This window comes from Bubalus kerabau, chromosome 19, assembly GCF_029407905.1.
Source record: "Bubalus kerabau isolate K-KA32 ecotype Philippines breed swamp buffalo chromosome 19, PCC_UOA_SB_1v2, whole genome shotgun sequence".
Classification (NCBI taxonomy): Eukaryota; Metazoa; Chordata; class Mammalia; order Artiodactyla; family Bovidae; genus Bubalus; species Bubalus kerabau.
This window is the reverse complement of record NC_073642.1, coordinates 25,155,509-25,181,460: the sequence shown is the minus strand read 5'-3', so window position 1 is coordinate 25,181,460 and position 25,952 is coordinate 25,155,509. Positions and strand designations below refer to the sequence as shown.

General features: G+C 47.2%; 2 protein-coding genes across 12 annotated transcripts in view; both read left to right on the top strand.

Moving 5' to 3' along the window:
• The window catches only part of SH3GL3 (SH3 domain containing GRB2 like 3, endophilin A3), a 104,467-nt gene extending 93,744 nt beyond the window's left edge, over nucleotides 1–10,723 (top strand). For all 3 annotated transcript variants that reach the window (XM_055556209.1, XM_055556208.1, XM_055556210.1), the window contains one exon: nucleotides 10,060–10,723. In XM_055556209.1, coding sequence (XP_055412184.1) covers nucleotides 10,060–10,265 — 206 coding nt within the window. In that variant the 3' untranslated portion in view covers nucleotides 10,266–10,723. The remainder of the gene's footprint in view (nucleotides 1–10,059) is intronic.
• A 14,693-nt stretch (nucleotides 10,724–25,416) lies between these two features.
• ADAMTSL3 (ADAMTS like 3) overlaps nucleotides 25,417–25,952 on the top strand; it is a 378,195-nt gene continuing 377,659 nt past the window's right edge. For 5 of the 9 annotated variants that reach the window (XR_008705347.1, XM_055555931.1, XM_055555927.1 and 2 more), the window contains exon 1: nucleotides 25,417–25,934. The gene's annotated coding sequence lies outside the window, so the exon portion shown is untranslated. The remainder of the gene's footprint in view (nucleotides 25,935–25,952) is intronic. The other 4 variants (XR_008705348.1, XM_055555932.1, XM_055555930.1 and 1 more) reach the window with 2 other exon arrangements.

Below are 25,952 nucleotides of genomic sequence, written 5' to 3'. Positions count from 1 at the left end.
CTCTACGCTGGGGTCTAACCCACCACCCGGAATAGACGCCCATTTTGTTTGCTTGTTACACTAAGTCTGATACATATGAAGCTTCAAGTCGGGAACTTTCCAAGATGTGAATGTCCGCATTTCCAGTCAGAGCTATCACAAGTTACTTCTCATGTCTGGCGCACACTGTCACGTGCACGCATCCTCCACAAGTGGCTGTGCTTGTGTGCACTTTACCGTGCAGTCCTGTGTAGAGGACAGTAGTACAGTGTCTATTTCAAGCCCAGAATGTCCAGAAGCAAGCGTAAAAGCAGCAGTATATAGCCGATTAGTTAGTTGGTTAGCTAGGCTAACTTTGTTGGACTTACGAACAGACTGGACTTAAAAATGCACTCTCGGAATGGAACTCATTCGTATGTATAGGGACTTAATGGTATTTTTGATTGAAGCCTGAGCTGCTCACTTTGAAGCTGCACAGGGAATAAGGCCCTGAAGGGCATCCCTCCAGTGACTGGCAGGGCGGGTGGGATGTGGGCAGACCTTCTAGGATCAGAGAAGGATTAAGGTGGAGAGCACTCTTGAAGAGCATCCCAGGCCTGGGAGCTCCAGGAGCCTGCCCTGCTGAGGACCCATGGCTCTTTCTAACCCAGCTGATGGACCACCCTGTTGACTGCGGTTGGCTCAGAAACCTAGTGGGCATAAACTCAGCATCCAACAATATTCAGAGTGGGTGCATGCCATGGTGATCAAGAGCTCAGACTCTGGACCTAGATGGAGGTCAGATCTCAGCACTGATGCTTAAATGCTTGGAACCCCAATTTCTCTCTACATCACATTGGGGGAAATAATAGAACCTCAGGCTTCCCAGGTGACTCAGTAGTAAAGAATCTGCCTGCCATTGTGGGAGATGCAGGTTCAACCCCTGGGTTGGGAAGATCCCCTGGAGGAGGAATGGCAACCCACTCCAATATTCTTGCCTGGGAAATCCATAGAAGAACCTGGTGGGCTACAGTCCACAGGGTCACAAAGAGTCAGACACGACTGAGTTACCGAACAACAACAATGACAAATGGTGCCTCATCAAAGGGTTCCTCTGAGAATTAAGTTTGCTTGTAGGCACTTAGAATGTTTTCCTGGCACATGGTAAATACTGAAAACTGAGGGTTAGTCTTCTATCTCTCTAGCTGACCAGGACTGTGGTATTCATTGTGGGACTGTGGCTACCAGAATAAAATGTGCCTGGCAGTTCTGTTCACGTGAGTAGCCCTTTGCAGCAGGGACTTGGAGAGATAAAAGCTGGAGTCAGAGAAGAGCCTCCAGGGAATCTTCCTTCTGTTAAAACAAGAGGGGACCAAATATTATCAGAAGCCGGTCCACATTATTGCCCAGAAGGGAGTGAAATTTTTTTAGAGAGAACACGATTTCCCGACCTGTTGCATGTTGCCGATGCAGTACTGACTGACCGACCACCTTCCTTAAAATTCTTGTGGTTGGGTCTCTTTTTTTACTCCCTAATGGTGTGGAACAGAGCTTGAATAATAAATATTCAATAGGGACACTCCCTTCTCTCTGTTAAAATAATCTTTGTTTCAGTGCCTTAACAAGGAAGAGACTGTGCTTTCCCCACCTCTGCTCTCACATTACGTGAAGCCAGGCCTCAGGAGTGAGAGAAAATAAACACAGGCTCCCCGGCCAGGGTAGGAGGAGGCAGCCTCCTCCCTGGATGGCCCGGGGCTGGGGCTTCGGCTGCCAGGAGCTCACGTGCACAGATTCTCAGCGGGTTCGGGTGCCAAGTACCATGCATGAGACAGCTTGTACATGGAGGTGGTGGTGGAAGGTCCCAGGGGAAAGGGGAGTGGGTGTTCAGCAAAGATGCGGCGCTGGGTGGGACCCCTCCTTTCTTCGGGGAAGATCTGGGTAGAGGTGCAGCTTATCCTCGGGCGCCAGGCGCTCAGGCTCCTTGCACACGTCTGCGCCAAGCACGGCCGGTTTGAAAAGATCCCACTGAGCACATGTCACCTCTTCTGCCTTCACTTCCAGCGTTCCATCTGTGGTGACGCTGCCCTGTCTTTTGTGCAGAGGGAAAGTTCACACACTGTCACGGAGCGAGCACAAACTTGATTCCTCTTTAACCAAACTTGCTCGTGAGCCTCCCTTCAGACCGATGGCGGAAACAACTTAATCTTTTTTCCATTTCTACTGTTGGCCAAAAGAAAAAAAAAATTAATCTTTTTTCCATTTCTTCTAATGGTGGAAAAAAACGTAATCTGGCCATTTCAAGGTAACTCGGTCTCTTCCAATAGAAAGTGCAGACTGTCCATTTATTGCTTGCTTGATTCAGGATTTAAACCTGGTCAGTTCAGCTAAAATTTCCTGCCAGGGCTATTGGTTTTTCCTCCAAGGCTCTCTCCTACCTCCTTCTGTACCCTCAAGATGTTGCCTGGGTACAGGGGGTGTTTAGGGAACATCATGGTGATGGGTGGGGAAGCTTGTCAGGGTCTTAACTGCTTCCACAGAGGAGATTTATCACACCAGGTCTGGGCCCAGGTTAGGGGCCCAAGGCTTTGCCCTTGGGTTACTGGACCTCTGCACTGGGAGCCTGTGCACCCACCCCCAGGCCATCTCTGGTCCAGATGCCCCCTCAGCACTTCCTCACTTCCTGCCTGGTCTTGAGGAGATGTGTTCACAGTGCATGGGGCCCAGGTGACCCCCTCAGGCACCCTCTCTGTTTAATTACATGTGAGGGTGCTCAGTGGCTTCACTTGTGTCTGACTCTTTGCGACCCTGTTGACTGTATCCTTCCAGGCTCCTCTGTCCATGGGGATTCTCCAGGCAAGAATACTGGAGTGGGTTGCCATGCCCTCCTCTAAGGGATCTTCTGGACTCAGGGATCGAACCTGGGTCTCCTGCATTGCAGGCAGATTCTTTACCGCTGAGTCACAGGGGAAGCCCCTGTTTAATTACACAACCCACCATTTCCACTGTGCTCAGCACCCCCAAGTCTAGAGCTCTTTGAAGCCTACTTTCTCCTACAGTTCCAGTGGGAAGTGGGGCCAAGACCCCCACCCCAGGGTGGGATCAGGAAGCATCTCAGCCTTTTCAAACTGCCCTCTTCTTCCACCTCTTCCCTGACTCCAGGAAGTGCTCTTGTCTCTCTTCTGGTGGCAAGAAACAGTCCCTCCCTCCCCACGCTTGTAAGACAAATCTCTGTGCTCCGAGTTCTTCAACCTCTGGTTCCTTGGAACCTAGAAGTCTCTCCCCACCCCAACTTCAAATCTCATAAAAGCCCACCTGGCTCAGGCATGAAAGCCCGAAAGCCTCAGCATCCACACCATCTCACAACTGAAATGGCATTATTTTGGAACTTACCAGTTAAATATCGCTCCCTCATGTGTGGGTTCCACCCTCTCCCTAAAGTACAGGAGGCCATGGCTGTCTGGGTTAGGGGCCCCAGATGGCCAAGATGACCCAGCATGACAAAGGCATCGGATGATACTTCCCAATATCATCTTGCTGTATGTACAGTTCAGAACAGTGGGCCGAGCTCTGCTGGGGGTGGACCTACCTGGTGCCTGCACTGTTGTTAAGAACTGTGTTCAGTGGGTGGATGTTGGGGGTGGGGGGACAGTGCAGAGGCTGGGAAGAACCCAGCACTCACGCCTCCCTGGAGTTGAGGAACTCTTGCCCAAGGGCTCTCCACTCCTGGGTCTTGGGAGAGACACCACGTTTGGGGTTGATTTGCTGATGGAGTGTGATGTGAGTGCTGGTCGAGTTCCAGCTCTTAGGAGACAGAAGTGGGAAGTGTGGCAGTGGTCCCTCACCTGGAGTAAATGAAGTGATACGGGAGGGACGTGTCTGTCCCTCCACTGGTTCAGAGCGTGTGTGCAGCGAGGGCACATGTCTGCATGCATAGGCGGGGGCTGGGATAAGTGCATGTCTGCCATTTAGTATTTATTTCAGTCATCACAGGTAGCTTACAAAGTGAATGGGAGGAAAAATAGAGTGGCCAAAAAGTTCATTCGGGTCTTCCCATGCTATGTTATGAAAAAACCAGAACTAACTTTTTGGCCAACCTAACATATGTATACACACACACACACACACACACACACACAGCCCTGTAGTCAGTGTGATAGCCTATGAAGTTTCTTGGCAAGACTTAGCGGCATAGAGCATGTAGGAGGTGACATCAGGAGAGGCGGTCACGGGCGGAGCCCTGGTATCTTTCTGGCTTTGCCATTAGCTCTGGGGCCAGGCTGTTGTGACCTCTCAGGGGCACGTACTGCCTCTTCTTCAAAAAGAAAGCTTGTGGAAGACCACCAAAGACCCTTTTAGCATGGGCGTTTTGTGTTCCAGAAAATGCCTCCCAAAACCATCATGGGGCTTGGCAGTTGACTCCCCCTGTGTCAAAAACTGGTAGTGGAAGAAATGACAAAAGAATACTGATCGTTTTAATAGACCACTCTGGAACAGTTATTCACTAGTAGAATTGACTTTGACTCAACAGCTTGACTTCCTACAGGATTTCAGTGACCAGCTCCCACAGCCCCCCAGCCCACCTACATCTGAGCTGTATTTCCAAAGGAAAATGGAAAGTCTGGCCTGGAAACACAGAATTCCCTAATGCTTTGAAATCAGTGAAGGTTATTCTGTTCACATTCAAGATCATGAACCGGGCCCCTTATTTAAATCCTCCTGCTTCCTGGTGGCTCAGTGGTAAAGAATTCACTTGCCAATGCAAGAGGGACAGGATTGATCTCTGGTCCAGGGAGATCCCTTAGAGAAGGAAATGGCAACTTGCTCCAGTATTCTTGCCTGGGAAATCCTATAGACAGGAACCTGGCGGGCTACATACAGTTCATGGGGTTGCCAAGAGTCGGACATTACTGAGCGACTAAACAATCCCCAATTCCTGTCATTACGACAAAAGGAATATACAAACTTGGGTGGGATAGGGTTCTGTCATTGGAAGGAGCCGTCTACATGCTGGAAGCATCAGGAAGATTTTAGAAATAATGAGGCAGGGGGCCCAGATTTTAAAATGCTGACCTACCTGGAAGTCACACCTGGGAAGGAGCTTCCCACCTGAAGAGGAAGAACAGCCTCCCCTCCCCCGTCATCACTCCCCACCCCTCTTTCCCCGCTAGCTTCCAGACACTCCCAGCCTCTTGTCAAAGGACTTGGAGCGAAAGAGGGCCATGGGGCTGGTGGTTCACAACCTCTCTTGGAAATTGGAAACACCTGAGAAATTTTTTAAACTCCAGTGTCTGGGTCCCATTGCCAGAGCTTCTGATTTAATTGGTCTGGGGTCAGCCCAGGCAGAGGGTGTTTATCATGCCTCCAGATTGAGAACCACTGCAGCAGGAAGGCAAGAGGGGACCATCTCAGTCCAACTGGGGAACTTCACTGACAGATGCTCCCTAAGCGAGGTGCCAGGGTGGGGCTTGGCTCTCACTCTCACGTGGGGTGGAAGGTTAGCAGTGGGGGTGGTACTGAGGGTGGCACTGAGGGAGGCCCGCCCCCAGAGAATAGGTGCTGCTGGCTGAATTTTCTGCCACTTCCTGTCCCCTCCCCTGGACAAAGCAGCTTCTCATTTGACCAGCCCCAAATTTATCTTCTCTCTTTACTTGGCTGGAAAAGACTTGTTGAGGAAGGAACACAGTCTCTAGCAGAACTTGTTTCAACTCTTAAAGTCTGGATGGGGAGAGAATTAAGAATGTTTCATAATAATAGAAAGAGGAAATTGAAATGGAAAATGCAGGATGGCAGAGGAACTCTTGTTTCAGAGCACAGACTGTAGAGCACAGGCTCACTGGTTGTGGTACACAGGCCTAGTTGCTCTGCTACGTGTGGGATCTTCTGGGACCAGGGATTCAACCCATGTTCCCTGCATTGGCAGGTGGATTTTTAACCACTGCAAGGTCAAGTAGCACGTGCTGATGTAGAAGCTGCAGCAAGTGATGTAGAAGCTGCAGCAAGTTATCAGGAAGATCTAGCTAAGATAATTCATGAAGGTGGCTACACTAAAGAAGAGATCTTCAGTGTAAATGAAACAGCTTTCTATTGAAAGAAGGTGCCATCTAGGACTTTGATAGCTAGAGAAGAAAAGTCAGTGCCTGGCTTCAAAGTTTTAAAGGTCAGAGTATCTCTCTTGTTAGGGGCTATTGCAACAGGTGACTTTAAGTAGAAGCCAATGCTTATTTTCCATTCTGAAGATCTTAAGGCATTTAAGAATTATGCTAAATCTACTCTGCCTATGTGGGGCTTCCCTGGTGCCTCAGTGGTAAAGAATCTGCCTGCCAATGCAGGAGACATGGGTTTGGTCCCTGGGTCGGGAAGATCCCCTGGAGAAGGAAATGGGGACCCACTTAAGTATTCTTGCCTGGAGAATTCCATGAACAGAGGAGCCTGGCGGGCTGCAGTCCATGGGGACCCACTTAAGTATTCTTGCCTGGAGAATTCCATGAACAGAGGAGCCTGGCGGGCTGCAGTCCATGGAGTCGCAGAGTCAGACATGACTGAGTGACTGAACAACAACATAGCTACCACATATAGTGATCCATCTAATGAATCTGGGCAAAGTAAATGGAAAACCTTCTGGAAGGGATTCTGCTTGCCATTAAGAATGTTTGTAATTCATGGGGAGAGGTCAAAATATCAACATTATCAGAAGTGGCTTTCATTCCCCACGCATGAACTTTGCGGGGTTCAAGACTCCAGTGGAAGAAATAACTGCAGATGTAGTGGAAAGAGCCAGAGAATGAATAGAATTCAAAGTGGAGCCTGAAGATGTGACTGAACTGCTGCAACCTCATGATAAAACTTGAACAGATGAGGAGCTGCTTCTGATAAATGAGCAAAGAAAGAGGTTTCTTGAGATGGAATCTACTGATGATGCTATGAAGACTGTTGAAATGACAACAAAGGATTTACAGTATTACATAAACCTAGTTGATAAAGCAACAGCAGGGTTCGAGAGGACTGACTCTAATTTTGAAAAAAGTTCTACTGTGGGTAAAATGCTATCCAACAGCATTGCCTGCCTCAGAGAAATCGTTTGTGAAAGGAAGAGTCACTCCATGAGGCAGACTTCACTCTTGTCTTATTTTAAGAAGTTGCCACAGCCTCCCAACCTTCAGCAACCACCACCCTGATAAGTCAGCAGCCATCAGCACCAAGGCAAGACTCTCCACCAGCAGAAATGATTGACTTGTTGAAGGCTCAAGTGATGGTTAGCATTTTTCAGCAATAAAGTATTTTAAAATTAAGGTGTATACATTGTTTTTTTAGACACAATGCTATTTACAGGAGGGTGTAAATAGCATTATATGCATTGGGAAACCAAAAAATGTGTGTGACTTGCTTTATTGAGATATTTGCTTTATTGCAATGGTCTGGAACCAAATCTGCAATATCTCTAAGGGACGCCTATAGAAGAGTAATAGAGAGGAACTTGCTTTACTAATTACTTTTACTTTTTGTTGTTGTTTAGTTGCTAAGTCGTATCAGACTCTTTGTAATCCCATGGTCTGTAGCATGCCAGGCTCCCCTGTCCTCCACTATCTCCCAGAGTTTGCTCAAATTTATGTCCAGTGAGTCAGTGATGCTAATCTAACCATCTCATCTGCTGCCCCTTCTTTTGCCTTCAATCTTTCCCAGCATCAGGGTCTTTTCCAATGAGTTGGATCTTCGTATCAGGTGGCCAAAGTGTTGGAGATTCAGCTTTAGCATCAGTCCTTCCCATGCATATTCAGTGTTGATTTCCTTTAGGAATGACTGGTTTGATCTCCTTGCAGTCTAAGGGACATTTACTTTAAAGCTAGACTATTTAAAATGGTGTGGTACAGTTACTGAAATACATCAGTGGGGAAAGTAGAAAGTGCTAAAATAGATCCAAGTGCACATAAGACAAAAGTAGTATTGAAATCAGTTGAGAATAATGGATTATTACTATTTAATAAATTGTGTTCAGATAGCTGCTTAAACATTATTAAAAATATATAATATCTTTATTTGCAAAAATCTAAATGGATTTAAGGAGAGCATCTTCACATTAAAAATTAATTTTAAAAAATTACTGGGATAAATTTAGTTGAATATTTATATATAACTGTGGAAGGGAAACCATGAATGAAAAGTTTCATCACTTTGCTTATGTGGTTTAAAATTTCTGCATGGACGGCAAAATAAAACAGAAACCCCCATCCCTGCCCCACCACCAGTACACACTCCAAAAACAAAATGGAAGGGAAAAAAATACAGATAATAAGCTGGAAATAGTGTATATATCAAACATGACAGATACGAGGTTAATATTTATAGTATAAAAGTCCATAAATATTAGGGGCACCTAATACTTTTAAGACAAAGAAAATAGAAAAATATACTGGTAGTAAATTTTAAAAGTCTTAGAAAAAGTTATGTCTATGAAGAGCAAATTTCCTTCTAGAAGTTTACCCTCAGGAATTAAATGTACATATTTGTAAATACACATATAGTATGAAATTTTTCAAAGAGTTACCAATGAATGCCAAGAGGAAACAAATGGGAAAATGAAAAGGAAGGAATATAGAAGGGAAGAGAGAGAAAGAGGAAGGAAGGAAAGGAAGACCTTTAAATATCCTATGAGAGGGTATCAGTTAAAGGAATTATGTTAGGGACTTCCCTGTGGTCCAGTGGTTAAGACTCTGAGCTCCCAATTCCGGGAACAGGGGTTTGATCCTTGGTCAGGGAATTAATATCCCACGTGCCACACCACACGGCCAAAACAACAATAAAGAAATTATGTTATCCTGATATAGTTGACAACTGTTCAGTAATTAAAAGTAACCTGGAAAATGTTCATAGTAATATAATAGGAATATTCTTTTATGAAAATAATTATATGTTAAATATATACACAAATGTATTCATAAAGTTATCTGGAAGCTTCTATGCCGTCACGTTGATTTAACACGGGTGACCTCTTCATTGGGGCTTCCCAGGTGGCACTAGTGGTAAAGAACCTGCCTGTCAATGCAGGAGTTGTAAGAGATGTGGGTTTGATCCCTGGGTCCAGAAGATCCCCTGGAGGTGGGTATGGCAACCCATTCCAGTATTCTTGCCTGGAGAATCCCGTGGACAGAGGAACCTGGCGGGCTACAGTCCACGGGGTCACACAGATTCAGACAGAACTGAAATGACTTAGCACACACACATGCACCTCTTCATTAGCATGTATTTATTGTCTCAATTTTGCATGTATTTACTCTCTTTTTGTCTTTCTGTTTTTACCGTGTTTAGTTTTGGTTTTGAAATGGAAAAATAATTATGTTAAAAATGTTGTCCTGAGAACTACCGGCTTGGTACAACAATCCCAAGGCTGCAGGCTGGTCTGTAGAGATTCTGCTCTTGTCTGTCTAGTCTCACACCCTGCCACGTTCCACCCCCTGGTTACCAGCTCTAGGAATATGGCCCTGACCATCCAGGCCTTTTCTGCTTCCTTCTTCTCTGAGTTATAGGTGATACACTACCTTGTCTTTGTTGTTTTGTTGTTGTTGTTGTTTTAGCCCTGGTTTCTTATCAATTTATTTCATTTTTTGGCCACACTGTGTGGCACGCGGGGATCTTAGTTCCCTGATCAGGGATTGAACCTGCGTCCCCTGCGTTGGAAGCATGGAGTCTGAACCACTGGACCACCAGGGAAGTCCCTCATCTTTGTTCTTCAGATGTTTCTCATGTGTTGTCCACTCTCCAGAAAGGAACTGTGAGCTCCCTGAGGGCAGGGGTTAGGCCTTGTAAAATTCTGCACCTCCCTTGGGCTTCAGGCAGAGCTGAACAGCTGCTTAAAGAACAGGGGATGGGCCTGAATTTTTCTGGCTAGGAGAACTGATGAGAAAAGCCATGGGCTCAGGAGGTCAGCTAGGGGAGGAGGGAGAGCTGAGGGGAGCAGAGGCCACAAGTGCAGGGCCCACAGTGGGTGCTGAGCCAGCCTTGTCCTAGAAAGGCAGGCAGGGGCCTGCTGTTCCTGGTCTCTGCAGCGCCCCACAGATGCTCCGTCATGTTAACCATGTGCTTTTTGTCTCCACACGATGCGGACAGGTTCTAACGTTCCCATGGACCAGCCCTGCTGTCGTGGTCTCTATGACTTTGAGCCTGAAAACCAAGGAGAACTAGGATTTAAAGAAGGGGACATCATTACATTAACCAATCAAATAGATGAAAACTGGTATGAAGGAATTCTGCATGGGGAATCTGGCTTCTTCCCCATTAACTATGTGGAAGTGATTGTGCCTTTACCTCAGTAAATGTGATAACTCAGACTCTCTCGGACATAAGTTTCATAACCGAAATGAATTCACACCAGTGTTCTCAGCGTGGTTGTTCTGTGGCATTCTTGCTCTTTGACCAACTTAATGACTTTTGTATGTGTGGTTCTCTTTATAATGTATTTTGTATCAGTTTAATTTGTATAAATGATTTTCTTGTCTTGGCTCCATGGAAATACAGTTTTCTTCTTTTGCTGATTGTCCTAAAAGTCACTGGTTAAATAAATGTATGTGCTTCTTGTTGCTAAAAATAAATAGCACCTGCTACCGCTCTGTCAGGGACTGGTCCATCTTCCTCAAGCTGTGATGGAAGACAACACTTGAAGCTAAGAACTGCTAAATAGTTTGTTTCCTGACATGACTGATGGCCTCCGGTCTTTCCCCTTCGTGTGTTTTGCTGACCTGTGAATCACCCAATAAACATGACGCACTGTGTTGGCAAAAGGCCTCGGTCATTCTTAATGTTGACTCGATTCCGAAGTGCAGTCTTACAGCTGCGAATTCCTCCTGTGACCACCCTGACCTGGGGTGCAGGCTGGTGACTTGTTTGGCCTGTGGGATGGTAGCAGGCTGGATACCAATGGAGACTTGAAAAATACTCAAGTCTTTCCACCTGTACTCTGCACCTGTGCATCTCCATCACGAGAACATGCCCAAGCTAGCTGACTGCAGGGAGATGCATGAGCCAGAACTGAGTGACTCTAGCCAACCTCCAGACCTGTGCACGAAGGTAAGGAAGCAGACACTAACCCACCACAATTCTAAATATAAATAGCTACTAGATATTCTTTTGTTGTTGTTGTTTGCTTTCTTAATTTTTTAAAAATCTGGACCATTTTTAAAGTCCGTATTGAATTTGTTACTATTGCTTCCATTTTGTTTTGATTCTTTGGCTGCAAGGCATGTGGGTTCTTAGCTTCCTGACCTGGAATTGAACCTGCACTCCCCTATACCACGTAAAAGCAGCAGTGATGTAGCTGGCACTACTGTACTTTTCAAGGTACTGTACTGTAAGATTAAAAATGTTTATTTTTTTAATGTAATATTTGTGTGTATTATAAACCTATGACACTGCAGTACTATATAGCCTATTGTGTTAGTTGGGTACCTAGGCTAACTTTGTTGGATTGATGAGCAACTGGACTTATGGACACAGTCTTGGAATGGAACTCATTCGTATGTAGGGGACTTAGTATAGAAAGTCTCTTATTTAATTTACAGTACTATAATTCTAAGCCCCTTTGTGCCTCCCATGGACCAATCTCTGATGATGAATGATGATGTGGAGCATCTTTTCATATGCTCATTGGGCATATGTGTAGCTTTTGTGAGTGCCTCTTCAAATCTTTTGACCATTTTAAATTGTTTATTATTGACCTGTGAGAATTCTTTCTACATTCTGTGTCTACATTTATATTAGTATGTTATTATTAGAGTGCCTTAATGTCGTTTGGTCTCAGTCTTAGAACCTCTGATAAGCTATGTTGGACAACTTTGTTGGGCATCATTTCAAGTGGGACAGAATGTAGGGTAATCTTTAGTATTGGTGGCTGGAGTGGGTTGATTAACGGCCTCCAAAAAGAAATGTCTGAGTCATCATCTCCAGTACCTCAAAATGTGAGTTTGGAAATAAGGTCTTTGCAGATGGAGTCAAGTTAAAGGTCTTAAGGTGAGATCATCCTGGATTTAGGGTGGGCCCTGAATCCAACGGGGCTTCCCCAATGGCTCAGCGAGTAAAGAATCCACCTGCAGTGCAGGAGACACAGGAGATACGGGCTCAATCCCTGGGTCGGGATGATCTCCTGGAAGAGGAAATGGAAACCCATTCTAGTATTCTCGCCTGGAAAATCCCATGGACAGAGGAGCCTGGTGGGCTGCAGTCCTTGGGGTTGCAAGAGTCAGACATGACTGAGTGACCAAACACATGCTCTGAACCCAGTGACTGGTACCCAAAGAGAAAGGAGAGGGGGATTTGTCACAGAACCAGACATAGGGGAGCAGGCCACAGGGGGAGCATGTGAAGACAAAGATTGGAGTGGTGCTCCCAGAAGCCAAGGAAGAGGCGAGAAAGGATTCTCCTCAGAACCTTCAGGTGCTGCACGGACTTGCTGACACATTGACTTTGGACATCTGGCCTCCAGAAGGGTGGGATAATTAGTTTCCGTTGTTTGGAGTCACCTAGCCACAGTCATTTGTTAGAACAGCCTTAGGAAACTGATGCAGCATTGTGTCAGTCACTCAGTCGTGTCCAGCTCTTTGTGACCCCATGGACTATAGCCTGCCAGGCTCCTCTGTTTGTGGGATTCTCCAGACAAGAAAACTGGAGTGGGTTGCCATGCCATCCTGCATTGGCAGGTGGGTTCTTTACCGCTAGTGGCACCTGGGAAGCCTATTCAATCCTTATGTACATGTTAATAACTGTCCATGTGATGCCACAGGCATGGTAATAACTGAGCACCCATAACGGGAGGACACGAGGCTGTGTTGCTCTCAGCTGTCACCACCTCTGCCTCTTGACTCTCCCAGTGCATCTAGATGCAACTCAGATGATCGCTCTTCAAAGGCTCCTGTGACTCTTGAGATTCCAAGGATGGAAGGGCTGCTGCTCCTCAGAACCTTCACCAGAAGGGTGACACACTTTGGTCACCTTAAACTGATCATTGTGAAAAGCACGGTCTGTGGTTTGCATACATTCCAGGAGGCAGCCCAGGGGCATACCACACAGGGAGATGCCCCTCCGAGGGACCATCCCTGTGAGCTCACAGGCCAGAATCAGGTGATGTTGGGACTAACCCTGGCAGTCCTGTGGTTGGGAATCCATGCTTCCATTGTAGGGGCGTGGGTGTGATCCCTGGTCGGGGAACTAAGATCCTGCATGCTGTGCGGCACAGTCAAAAATAAATAAATAAATAAATAAAAATAAACTAGAAAAGAACAGGTGATGTTGACTCTCCCACAGGATAACCATAGTTGCCTTAGCTTCCTGGCAGCGTCATAAGATGACATTCAGAGCGCCCAGCTCTCTTCCTCTGTCACAAGGGCCACTGTCATCAGAGCAATGGCTACTGGTGTATCGCATCAACCCTGTGAGTCGCAGTTATGGGGGCAATTCCCTTCCTCCACTTCCAGCATTCATAGAGAATTTGATATAGTATCCATTTAGTGGTTTCAGTGGGGCGTGGGTAGTTTGAATACAACATTTGAGTTCAAATCATCTTTGATCTGAAGTCTCTACCTGATCTGACAGTTCATATCAATATCAGGGTTTTAAAAAAATTATTTATTTTTAATTGAAGGATAATTGCATTATAATATTGCTTTGTTTTCTGCTGTACATCAACATGAATTAGCCTTAGGTATACCTAGGGACTTCCTTTTTTAAAGAAAAAATTCTTTTCCATTTTTCTTGTTTATGCTTGTAGAACACTAGTCATTTTGTTCTCAGTCTTCCTGACACCATACATGAATTTGGGGATACTTGTTTCACATTGTTTTTTGGTTTCTTTCTTGGTTTTTAAAAAACAATAAGAAAAATATACTTCTCTGGCACACATTTAATGAAACAGCGTTTAGCAATTTCATGGGAAAGGCTGAATAAGACCCACTCACGCTTTGATGGTAAACCAGAGCCCCAGGCTAGGATTGAATGTCAAACTTCGCCTTGGAGGATTCAGGGGTGGTGTGTCTCTCAGATTGAAGTTCACAATAAAAGAGCAAAAGAACAGAGCTGAGGAAACATCCTTTTGGCCAGAGCCACTCAACCCTATGAGCAAGTGGTGAAGATAGAAATCAAAAGTGCCTCACGATGATGGCTCCTCAGTGGGTTTTTTTTTGTTTGTTTTTTGTTTTTTTTTTTTTTTTGAGAAAAAGAAACGTGTGATATTTTCACTGTTTAGGAGAAATTATACATATAGGGACTTCCCTGGTGGCGCAGACAGTAAAGTGTCTGCCTATAATGTGGGAGACGTGGGTTTGATCCCTGGGTCAGGAAGATCCTCTGGAGAAGGAAATGGCAACCCACTCCAGTACTCTTGCCTGGAAAATCCCGTGGACAGAGGAGCCTGGTGGGCTACAGTCCATGGGGTCGCAAAGAGTCGGACACGACTGAGAGACTAAACTTTCAAACTTTCACACGTATACTGCATGCACACTGGAGAATACACAGAAATTCCTTTTCTGATGAATGAATGTATGGATAGATGGTGGATGAGCTGGCTGTTTTCATCCACACTGTCTACTTCCATGGCTTCAAGTATCAACCACATGCTGATGAGTCATGAAGCTAAATCTCCAGCTCAGGTTGTCATCCTGATTCTAGACCCAGAGAGATTTCCAGCTCAGAATGTTCCAAGTTAAGTCATCATCTCTCACTCTCTCTCTTTCCACCCAATACACTCCTCTTCCTCTTACACTTCCAATCTCCACAAATGACTCTGCCATCACCCATGGCCCATGGCAGGAATCAGGGTATCAACCTTGACTGTCTCTCTCTAGTCTTTTAAGTAATTCACCAAGTCTTAAAAATTATTTAATAACTGTCTCAAATCTTTCTATTTTCTTCTGTTTTCACTACCACTTGTACCAGCTTAGGCCATCATGAGCTCTTGCTTGAATTATTAAAAATACAGCCAGACAAAACATTCTTTGACATAAATCATACCAATATCAGTCTCCCAAGGCAACAGAAATAAAAACAAAAGTAAACAAATGGGACCTAATCAAACTTACAAGCTTTTGCACAGCAAAGAAAACCATAAACAAAAAGAAAAGACAATCTACAGACTAGGAGAAAACAGTTACAAATGATGGGACCGACAAGGACTTAATTTCCAAAATAAACAAACAGCTCACACAAATCAACAACAAAAAACTAAACAATCCTATGGAAAAATGGGCAGAAGATCTAAATAGACATTTCTCTACAGAAGACACACAGATGGCCAACAGGCACATGAAAAGATGCTCAACATTGCTAATTATCAGAGAAATGCAAACCAAAACTACAATGAGGTACCACCTCACACCAGGCAGAATGAAAGTTTGAAAGTGTTAGTTGCTTAGTTGTGTCTGACTCTGAGATCCCATGGACTCTAGCCCACCAGATTCCTCTGTCCATGGGATATCCCAGGCAGGAATACTGGGGTGGATAGCCATTTCCTTCTTCAGGGGATTTTCCTGATCCAGGGATCAAACCCTGTTCTGCATTGTAGGCAGATTCTTTTCCATCTGAGCCACCTCTACAAATAACAAATGCTGGACAGGGTGTGGGGAAAAAGAAGAAACCCTCCTACATTGTTGGTGGGAATGTAAGCTGGTGCAACCACTATAGAAAACAGTATGGAGATTCTTAAAAAAAAAAAAAATTGCAAGTTTAGTTCATAGCTGAAATATCACTTCTCCTAAGACATCTTTAAAAGCCCCATGACTGAATTAGTTGCCATCCTATGCAAAACTTTTCTAGCTCCTTGTGCTTATATCTCTGAAATCATTTTTCACACTGTATCTCATTTACTCCTCCAGGCAGGGCAGTAATCTTATCATACCACTGTATTCCCAGGACCTAGACATACCTGGCAAAAATTTAATATATATTGCAAAAAATATAAATATTGCACTTTGCTACATTGAACTGAATTGTTCTTTAAGCCTAAAACTGACCAGATGTGAATGGTTGCATCTGAAGGAATTTAGTTCTTCATACTCATCCATAGAAGATTTTTGCCCAAGCCTTGGTAAAGAAGGGGTAAGAATGCTTAATTGGCTATCTAAACTCTCCTGAAGTTAAGTGTGTTTTGCAAAATGTAATACATAGAAATGTTTTTATTGAACTTATATTTGAAAAAAGACTTTTCAAGTATTTCTTTGTGGTGTTTCCAACCCAAATATTGCCAAGCGGACAGAGTAAGGAACACGTAAGGAAGCAGACTAAACAGGCGGGTCTCATTCTGCAGTGCGGGGTGAGTGATGTGCACAGCAGCATGGGAGAAAATGCTTTGGGGCACAACTCTTCTTGACAACTTGTAAGAAAACTGGTATCACATTTTTAAACAGTGAAGTGTACAGAGTACTTTGCACTCTGTTCTTTTTGCTCAAATGAATCAATTCTGGAAAAAAAGCCTGGTCTCCTGAAATTGTCAGAGATGATGTGCTAGGTGTGAACTTTTTTTATTGAAGGATAATTGCTTTACAGTGTTGTCATGGTCTCTGCCATACATCAATGTGAATTAGTTATATATAGATATATATATACACACTTTGCCTGGAGAATCTCATGGACAGAGGAGCCTGGTGGGCTGCAGTCCATGGGGTCGCAAAGAGTCGGACACGACTGAAGTAACTTAGCATGCATATATAGATACACACACACACATATATATATGTATATATATGTAAGTAAGAAAGTGTTAGTCGCTCAGTCGTGTCTGACTCTTTGTGACCCTGTGGACTGTTGCCTGCCAGGCTTCTCTGTCCATGGAATTCTCTAGGCAAGAATACTGGAGTGTGTTGCCATGCGTCTGCCTCCAGGGAATCTTCCCGACTTAGGGGTAGAACCCATGTCTCCTGTGTGTCCAGGCTGGGCTCCCTGTGCTATACAGCAGCTTCCCGCTGCCCCACCCACTAGTTATCTATTTTACACATGTTATGTAAATCAGTACAGCCACTATGTAGAACAGTTCGAAGATTCCTGAACAAACTAGGAATAAAAGTACCATCAGTTCAGTTCAGTTCAGTTGCTCAGTCATGTCCAACTCTTTGTGACCTCATGAACCGCAGTACGCCAGGCCTCCCTGTCCATCACCAACTCCCGGAGTCCATCCAAACCCATTTGCATCAAGTTGGTGATGCCATCCAACCATCTCATCCTCTGTCGTCCCCTTCTCCTCCTGCCCTCAATCTTTCCCAGCATCAGGGTCTTTTCAAATGAGTCAGCTCTTCACATCTGGTGGCCAAAGTATTGGAGTTTCAGCTTCAACATCAGTCCTTCCAATGAACACTCAGGACTGATTTCCTTTAGGATGGACTGGTTTGATCTCCTTGCAGTCCCAGGGACTCTCAAGAGTCTTCTCCAACACCACAGTTCAAAAGCATCAATTCTTCGGCACTCAGCTTTCTTTATAGCCCAACATCCATACATGACCACTGGAAAAACCATAGCCTTGACTAGATGGACGTTTGTTGCAGTCCCACTACTGGACATATACCCTGAGAGAACCATAATCAAAAAAGACACATGTACCCCAATGTTCACTGCAGGACTGTTCACGACAGGTGTGAACTTTTCAGGAAGTTAAAGGTGACTTGTTAAAGGAATAGATGGTGCCTGCCTTTGTTTTCTTTTTCTTACAGTTTAGCCCTTTGATGAGTGACTGTTTTTCTGAAATGTAGCCTGTACTTCCATACATCCATAAACTTAATGTGATGAACAAGTGTATTTGTAGATAACCTGGGTTCACGAGCATGAACAAAGCCCTTGCAGTGACCCTGTGATCCTCTCAGGCCCTACCAGTGTCAACAAAACTGTACCAGACTTATGGTGTCTTTTACTTCTTTCTGTAGCACCTTTAGGCTGCCAGTATCCCTTTTCTGAGTAGGGATTCTGTCCCTTTCTAACTCAGAGCCTCTAATTTAGTCTTGAAAACTAGATGAACAAACCTGTTAGAATTATGTGCAAAGAAAGAAGCCATAGTCTTGAATGAGGCCTAAGTATTTGCTTGTATGCAATAAGGGTGGCTCAGATGGTAAAGTGTCTGTCTATAATGTGAGAGACCTGGGTTCAATCCCTGGGTTGGGAAGATTCCCTGGAGAAGGAAATGGCAACCCACTCCAGTACTCTTGCCTTGAAAATCCCATGGACGGAGGAGCTTGGTGCAGGCTATTATCCATGGGGTCGCAAAGAGTCGGGCACGACTGAGTGACTTCACTTTCACTTTCACTTTCACTTTCAATAAGCTTATGGGCTTTCCCCTGGCTCAGTGGTAAAGAATCCTCCTGCGGTGCAGGAGACGTGGGTTTCATCCCTGGGTGAGGAAGATCCCCTGGAGAAGGAAATGGCAACCCACTCCAGTATTCCTGCCTGGGAAACCCCATGGACAGAGGAGCCTGGTGGGCTATATAGTTCATGGGGTCGTGAAGACTTGGAAATGACTGAGCACAAAACACACACTTACACATACAATCAGAGTATAAGATGCACGTAAAACAGTCAGGTCAACCCCTTCCTAGCCCTAGAGGCCACATGAAGTTAGCTTTGGGTCTGGGGCCTGGAGAGTTTGCTGGCCCTGAGACGGGTCACCAAAATCCAACTCCATTCCTTTGCAACACTTTGGGGGACTAAAGCTCTACCCTGCCCAATCCCAAAGGTTTGGAGCTTTCTAGAAAGTCTGTCCAACACCTCCTCACTCTCCTGACAGAGATTCTGACTGGCTCAGACCTTCAGTGCTACAGCAATATGAAAGCCCAAGCCTCCTGCCTTGACATGATGGGTCTAGTACGTCTAAGAAGTCCTGAAATCATGGATCCGGCTACCCAAGGGGCTCCCTGGGGATCTAGGTGCAGGACAAGAGCAGAACCAAGAACGAGGGTGTGCCAATGCACACAGAGCCCCTCGCCAAGTAGAACCTTCACTCTTGTCACACCTCTTCCCAAGGGCTTTTTTTTTTTCTGCTTATGAGGCAGGAGACTTGAACACTTTTTACGAAGCAAATTTCTGTTCCAAAGACGGGCTCTGGACAGACAGAAAACTATCACCTCTAGCTGAGCTTGTTTTCCATGTGGGGTGGGGAGCACCTGAGAAGCCAGGTATGCTAGATGCTGTTGGGGCAGATGCTCTGTTCAAACCCTCGTCATAGGAACATACACCCATCTCCCATTTATGTGAGTGTGGCAGTCAGGGGCTTAAAGCCAGGACCTTCTCTGAAGCATCCTCTTTGACTTATAAGAGTGAGGCAGGAGAGAGATGGGCCCTAGGCTGAGCTGCTGGAGTTCCTCCCATGGTGGACAGATGCCCCAGAATAGCAGGAGGGAGAGAGGAGCTTGAGTCCTGCCCAGATAAGAGATAAAAGACCACATATTCCTCATTCTCAAGGTCTAGGAAATCTTCCCAACTACACATGTGCAGAAAGGCTGCTCAAAGGTGAAAAAGGGAGGGGGCACCACCCCATAGTAGCTGATGTCAACCCACCCATAGGCCTTTTCACTAGAATCCATCTTGGTTAAGAGAGTGGGTCAACCCGGGAGGGTCCTGAGATGTACTATATACAGACTTAGAACCAGGCAAAGCAAGACGACTGGCCAAAGGAAACCCAGAAGAACTGCTCCATAAAAGTGACTCAAACTACCATGAGGGCATGACTCTCAGTCTCTGAGCCTGTCTGTGTGTCTATCCACACGTACCCTTGTGCACAGGCTGTCTCTGCACTCCACCCACCCCTATTTGTGTCCCTTGCTCCCTTCCAGGTCTTTCCTGTGAAAGCACTCCCCGGGCAATCTCGCACCTGGAAGACACCATGCTCACCTAATGTTTCCCCATTGGATCCTCCGTGCCTTCTGCAGTCAACTATAACTTCTCTAGGATTTGTCTCCAAGGGCTCCTGTTCGCCAAGCCTCCAACACAGTCTTGAGCGTGCTTCCCAAGCCCATCTACAAGACCCGCAACCAGAAACAGTAATTCTGTTATCAGGAACAAATTCAGGCCAAAGCCCTGACGTGACATCACTTCTCAGGGTAAAATCCACACATACCTCAAGAGCAGCATCACTGGTAGGAACTTCCTGGTCCTCTCTGTATGTTGTTGTTGTTTAGCCACTAAGTTGTGACCGACTCTTTGTGACCCCATGGACAGTAGCCCACCAGGCTCCTCTGTCCATGGGATTTCCCAGACAGGAATACAGGAGTGGGTTTCCATTTCTTTTTCTACCTCTCTATATATCTCTGATACAAATGTTGCATTGTTGTGTTTGTCTGGTTGTGGTCAGTAGGTGATGCTGGGAGCATGGTTAGGAAACGAGATGGATAAGGGAGACTGGGAATGCAAGAGGATGGATTTTAGGGAGGAAATAGAATTTGGTTTCTTAGACCTCTCTAAATTGAAAGGCATTGCCTTTGTCCCCAGGTGGTGGGGGTTCTCATGAGGGGAGAGTCCAGGAGCTAGGCAGTGAGGGGTCTGAATCCCACCCACCTCACCTCCCCTCCCCCACCCACCAGAGAGAGATTGGTTCTGCAGTCCCACCCTGTAGCCTGATCAGACAGATATAGCTTTTAGGGGGTTCATTCCCTTTTGTTCTTACCATTCCCCAATCTTCCCCACCTCCATGTCTTTGGCAATGTCTTGTTTAAACACCGTGGCAGGTTTCCGGGGAGAGGGGAGTGGGTGGCAGGGGGGAGTAGGTACAGGGACTGAAGGATGGCTCTGTATTTATACTTGGGTAGAGTGATGGAGGGGAGAAGGCAATGGCAACCCACTCCAGTATTCTTGCCTGGAGAATCCCAGGGACGGCGGAGCCTGGTGGGCTGCCATCTACGGGGTCACACAGAGTCGGACACGACTGAAGTGACTTAGCAGCAGCAGCAGCAGAGTGATGGAGGAGAGCTCTCTGGGGGTGATTAGATGGTGAATCTGGGGACAGGACCTGTGAGGTTCAGCCCACCCTCCCAGACTTGGGCAGTTTGCTATCCTAATGTAACAGGAAAGAGCATGCCTGACTCCATGTTGGATCTGTTTCTTTTAAGCTTTGCTTTCTGTTGCTTTTGGTACTCTCATCACTAAAAGGATGCTGTCTATGGCTGTAAGCACACATAATGGCCTGCCTCAGGGAACCCTGCCCCTCTGCCTGATGTTAAACTAAAGTACCTTTGTTCATCTCCCAGGGAGACACCCTGACCCCTGAAGAAATTAATACATCTTCTCCTAGCTCCCCAGCACTGGCCAAGCCAGGAGATATTCTGTAAGACCCATGGCCTTTTTACTTTACTTCCTCATCTCTTCCCTCTCTCTGTTCTATAAGAGACTGGTGTCCAGACCCCATAAGATGGCACTCTAGAACTTTAGTCCTCCATCTTCTCGGATGCCTGGCTTTCTGAATAAAGTCACTATTCCTTGCCTCAACACCTGGTCTCCTGATCATTGGCCTGCTGTGCGGCGAGCAGACAGAGCTTGGATGGGTAGCACTAACTCACAGTGCCTTAAGGGCACTCACAGGACTGACGACTCAACCCGCCAGGGTGAGCAGGAAGGGGAACTTCCATCAGGGAACTGGTGATGCTTCGCCTTCTGCTTTTCACCAGTTCCCTGATGTTCTCCCAGCTGTTCCTTGAGGGGGCTGGCCTGATGTTCCCTAGCACTTGTGGGAGAGAAAGGCTCATCCCTGGCCTCCTCCTTGGTGTGAGCAGTCCCTGAAGGCTGACTCCATAGTCAAGAGTGTGCCAAGGAACATGAGACAGGAAGTCCCCACTGAGCCATTCATACCTGAGAGCCCAGCAGCTCAAATGCTTCCAACAACCCCACCCGCCTCCACTGCAGGAGCCTTCTTGGTGCCTTCCTGAGTCAGAGTGAGTGCCCAGCTGCCACTGCACAAGCATAATCTCTCTTTGAATTCTCCATTTCATTTGGAATATTCAAGTGATTTTTGTTTTATTTTGGAGTGTGAATGACATGAGATGCGGTATTGTCTAGTTGCTAAGAACATGTGGTGTCTAAGCCTTTCTCTACATCAGTCTCCTAGTTTGTGAAGTGAAATAAACATGATACTTACCCCATAGGCTGGTATGAAAGTGAAAGTCACTCAGTCTTTTACTCAGTCTTTGTGACCCCATGGACTATATAGTCCATGGAATTCTCTTGGCCAGAATACTGGAGTGGGTAGCCATTCCCTTCTTCAGGGGATCTTCCCAACCCAGGGATTAAACCTAGGTCTCCCACATTGCAGGTGGATTCTTTACCAGCTGAGCTACCAGGGAAGTCCAAGAATACTGGGGTGGGCACCCTATCCCTTCTCCAGCAGATCTTCCTGACCCAGGAATTGAACCCGGAGCTTCTGCATTGCAGGTGGATTCTTTACTAGTTGAGCTACCAGGGGCTGGTGTAAGGACAGAATTAATATCAGCGAAGTACCTGGAACAGAGTCTGGGATATTGTGTTTGGAATCATTATTCCTCGACCATACCTTGACAGGGGCATCCCAGGTGGCTCATTGGTAAAGAATCTGCCTACCATGCAGGAGACACGGGTTTGATCCTAGGTTCTGGAAGATTCCTTGGAGAAGAAAATGGCAACCCACTCCAGTATTCTTGCCTGGAGAATCCCCATGGACAGAGGAGCCTGGCAGGCTACAGTCCATGGGGTCGCAAAGAGTCGGACCTGACTGAGCAATTGATCATGCAGGCATGTTATGCTCAGCTCAGGCTTTGAGTTTACACCTTGACAGGAGAAGCACACACAGTCAATCCTCATTATTTGCAGATTCCGTATCTGCGAACTTGCCTACTTGCTAAAATGTATTTGCAGTCCCCCAAATCAAGATTTGCAGCACGTTCATGGTTCTCTCAGAGAAGGCAATGGCAACCCACTCCAGTAATCTTGCCTGGAAAATCCCATGGGTGGAGGAGCCTGATAGGCTGCAGTCCATGGGGTTGCTAAGAGTCGGACACGACTGAGCGACTTCACTTTCACTTTTCACTTTCATGCATTGGAGAAGGAAATGGCAACCCACTCCAGTATTCTTGCCTGGAGAATCCCAGGGACAGAGGAGCCTGGTGGGCTGCCGTTTATGGGGTCGCAAAGAGTCGGACACGACTGAAGCGACTTAGCAGCAGCACGGTTCTCTGATGAGGGGTGAAATTTTGAGTTGCCTGATACACATGTTCCTAGCTCAAGTTCATCCAGGCCCCATGTTCCACCTTGTTTCAGCTCTCATACTGTAAACAAGCATTCTCTGATGGCCTATTCAGTGCCACTTTTATTCTTTTTTTTTTTTTTTTCCGTTGGTGATTCTGTTGTTTAAAATGGCTCTCAAGAGCAGTGCTGATTTGCTGTTTCATGCCCCTAAGTAGAGGAACCCTGTGATGTGCCCTGTGGGGAAAACCCTTGTGTTAGAGATACCTGTGAGATAAATTTATTTGGGCACAAATTGTGGGTTCAGCGTTAATGAATGAATAATATATGTTAAGTAAGAAGTCTTTAGAGCTTCCCTGGTGGCTCCAGTGGTAAAGAATCCTCCTGCGGTGCAGGAGACGTGGGTTTCATCCCTGGGTGAGGAAGATCCCCTGGAGAAGGGAATGGCTACCCACTCCAGTATTCTTGCCTAGAGAATCCCATGGACAGAGGAGCCTGGTGGGCTACAGTCCATGGGGACACAGAAGAGTCGGACATGACTTAGGGATTAAACAACAAGAATAACAACAAATATGTCTTTAAGGGGAAACATACATAAATTAATGTTATGTATTGATCAATTGACAAGAATGTAGCTCAGAGGCTCAGTCGTGTCTGACTCTTGGTGGCCCCATGGACTGTTGTAGCCCACCAGGCTCCTCCATCCATGGAATTTCCCAGGCAAGAATACTGGAGTGGGTTGCCGTTTCCTTCTCCGGGGCTCTTCCTGCCCCAGAGATCGAACCCAGGTCTCCGCATTGCAAGTGGACGCGTTACCATCTAAGCCACCAGGTAGCTTTTTATTTTTTTATTTTTTTTGAATTTTGTGTATAACTTTAATAAGAGGGTTGGTATTTTTTATTATTTAAAAATCAGTTTTCCTTTCCTTTTTTTTCTTTCTGCATTTTTTTTAAATTTTATTTTATTTTTAAACTTTACATAACTGTATTAGTTTAGCTCAGAGGCTGGCAGGAATCGAATCCTGTGCTTTCCCCAGGAGCAGTGGTTTGGTATTCCCAAATTCATTTTAAAGTTCCTTTGACTTTATGAGAACAAAACTCACATGGCAAATAAGGAGAATCAATTGTACATGGCTGCATTCTTTCTGATTTAGCCCAGCCTCCCCTGCACTTAGTGACCAGTCTCTCCTCTGCCCCCTTCACACTGAATGTCTGCTGCTCACTTCCCGAAAGATTCCAGTCATTTTACCTGGAGTGGAGAGACAGAGACAGTCTTGGAGGTCCTCCTCTGGGCCAGAGGAAGTCCCACAGTAAGGAAGAGAAGATGAGGGAGGTAGACAGGCAGCACCAGCTCCTCTGGGTAAAGCTCTGCCACCACCTGTAAGGTACCAAACACAGAACAGGCAGAAGACAACCTTCAGGGCTGAACAGTGGAGCCTTTAGAGAAAGGAGATGCGGGCTCCAGCCCTGACTTTGCAACTCACTGCCTACAAGTTATGTGTCCCTTGGGTCTCAGCATCCCCATCCATGAAATGGGAAGACTGCTACTAACACCATGGGGCCCTTGTGAAGACGAGCTGCACATGAAGAGCTTGGCATGTGGCTGGCACACACTAGGCACCCAAGGAAATGGGGACTGTGAAGACTTAGCCCCAGGCATAATGAGACTTTTCAAGCCATCCCGAGGCCCTTGGATTCATACCTCTGAGATTAGGTCAAGGCTAGGGACAAGCAGCCCACCTACTTCTCACCACCTCCAAGAGGAAATTCACCCCACTCCAGGTCCCTGACACCGCCACCCCAAATCGCAGGCCTGGGTACCCCAGGGTTTGGGCAGTTACGCAGCTCTGTTACCCAAGCTCGGCTCATAGCAAGAGGCACCAGGTCGCTGGTGGTCCCTGGTAGCCAAGGGTCCGAGTGAGGAGCGAGCTCACCGGAGTCCACTGGCCCAGGCCCGGAGTGCGCTCTGGGCGCCGCTGGAGGTGAAGGCGGGCAGGCCGGGAGGGGCCACTGGTCTCTGACTTTGGTCATGCCTGGCCGGGAGCGCCGGAGGCTCGCAGGCACGAGCCAGCGGTTCCGGGCAAACCTCCGTGTGGCCGCTGGGCCTGACTTAGCAGAGTCGGCGCCCGGGCCCGGGCGGGGCGGGCGGAGGCTTGGGGAGGTTGGGGGTGGGGGGTGGCGATGGCATCCCCGCTCCCGGCTCCGGCTGAGGCGGGGCGTCCCGGCTGGCTCGCAGCTCAGCGGCCGCCTTTCCCTGCGCGCCTGCCGGCGGCGGCGGTGGCGGCGTCGGCAGTCCCGGCTCTTGGCACCACGCCTGGCGGCCGGCCCAGGGCGAGGAGTGGCTTCCAGGAAGCGGGCGGAGGAGCGTTCCAGCGGAGTCTCGCCGTCGCCGCAGCCCCGCGCGCTCCGAGCCGCCCGGCTCCCGCCTCTCACACGCTCCCTTCGAGCCCGCGGCGTCCCCAGCACGGGCGGAGGGCGCGGGGTCGACACGAGGGCGGGCGGGCGCCCGGGCGCGCAGTGCACTTGCCGGGCGGTGCAGGTGGCGGCGCGCGCCCTCCGCTTCTGGGCCGGAGCCAGCGCCGCGCTCCGCACGCCCGGAGGGGGCGGTAGAGGCGGGGCGGCCCCCGTCCCAGCCCCATTTAACTTCTCGGCGGCGGCGGCGGCGACTGCGGCGCCGCGGGCTGGAGGCCGGCGTCGGGGAAGGTACGGGTCCCGGATCCCGCACGAGGTGTGGACCGGGCTGCTCCCGTCAGCCTCTCCCCAGCGCGCGCCGAGCCCGCGCCGCCCGGCTGCACGTCCCGGACGCTTCTGTGGCGCCAGGTGGGTGCTCGGAGCTTG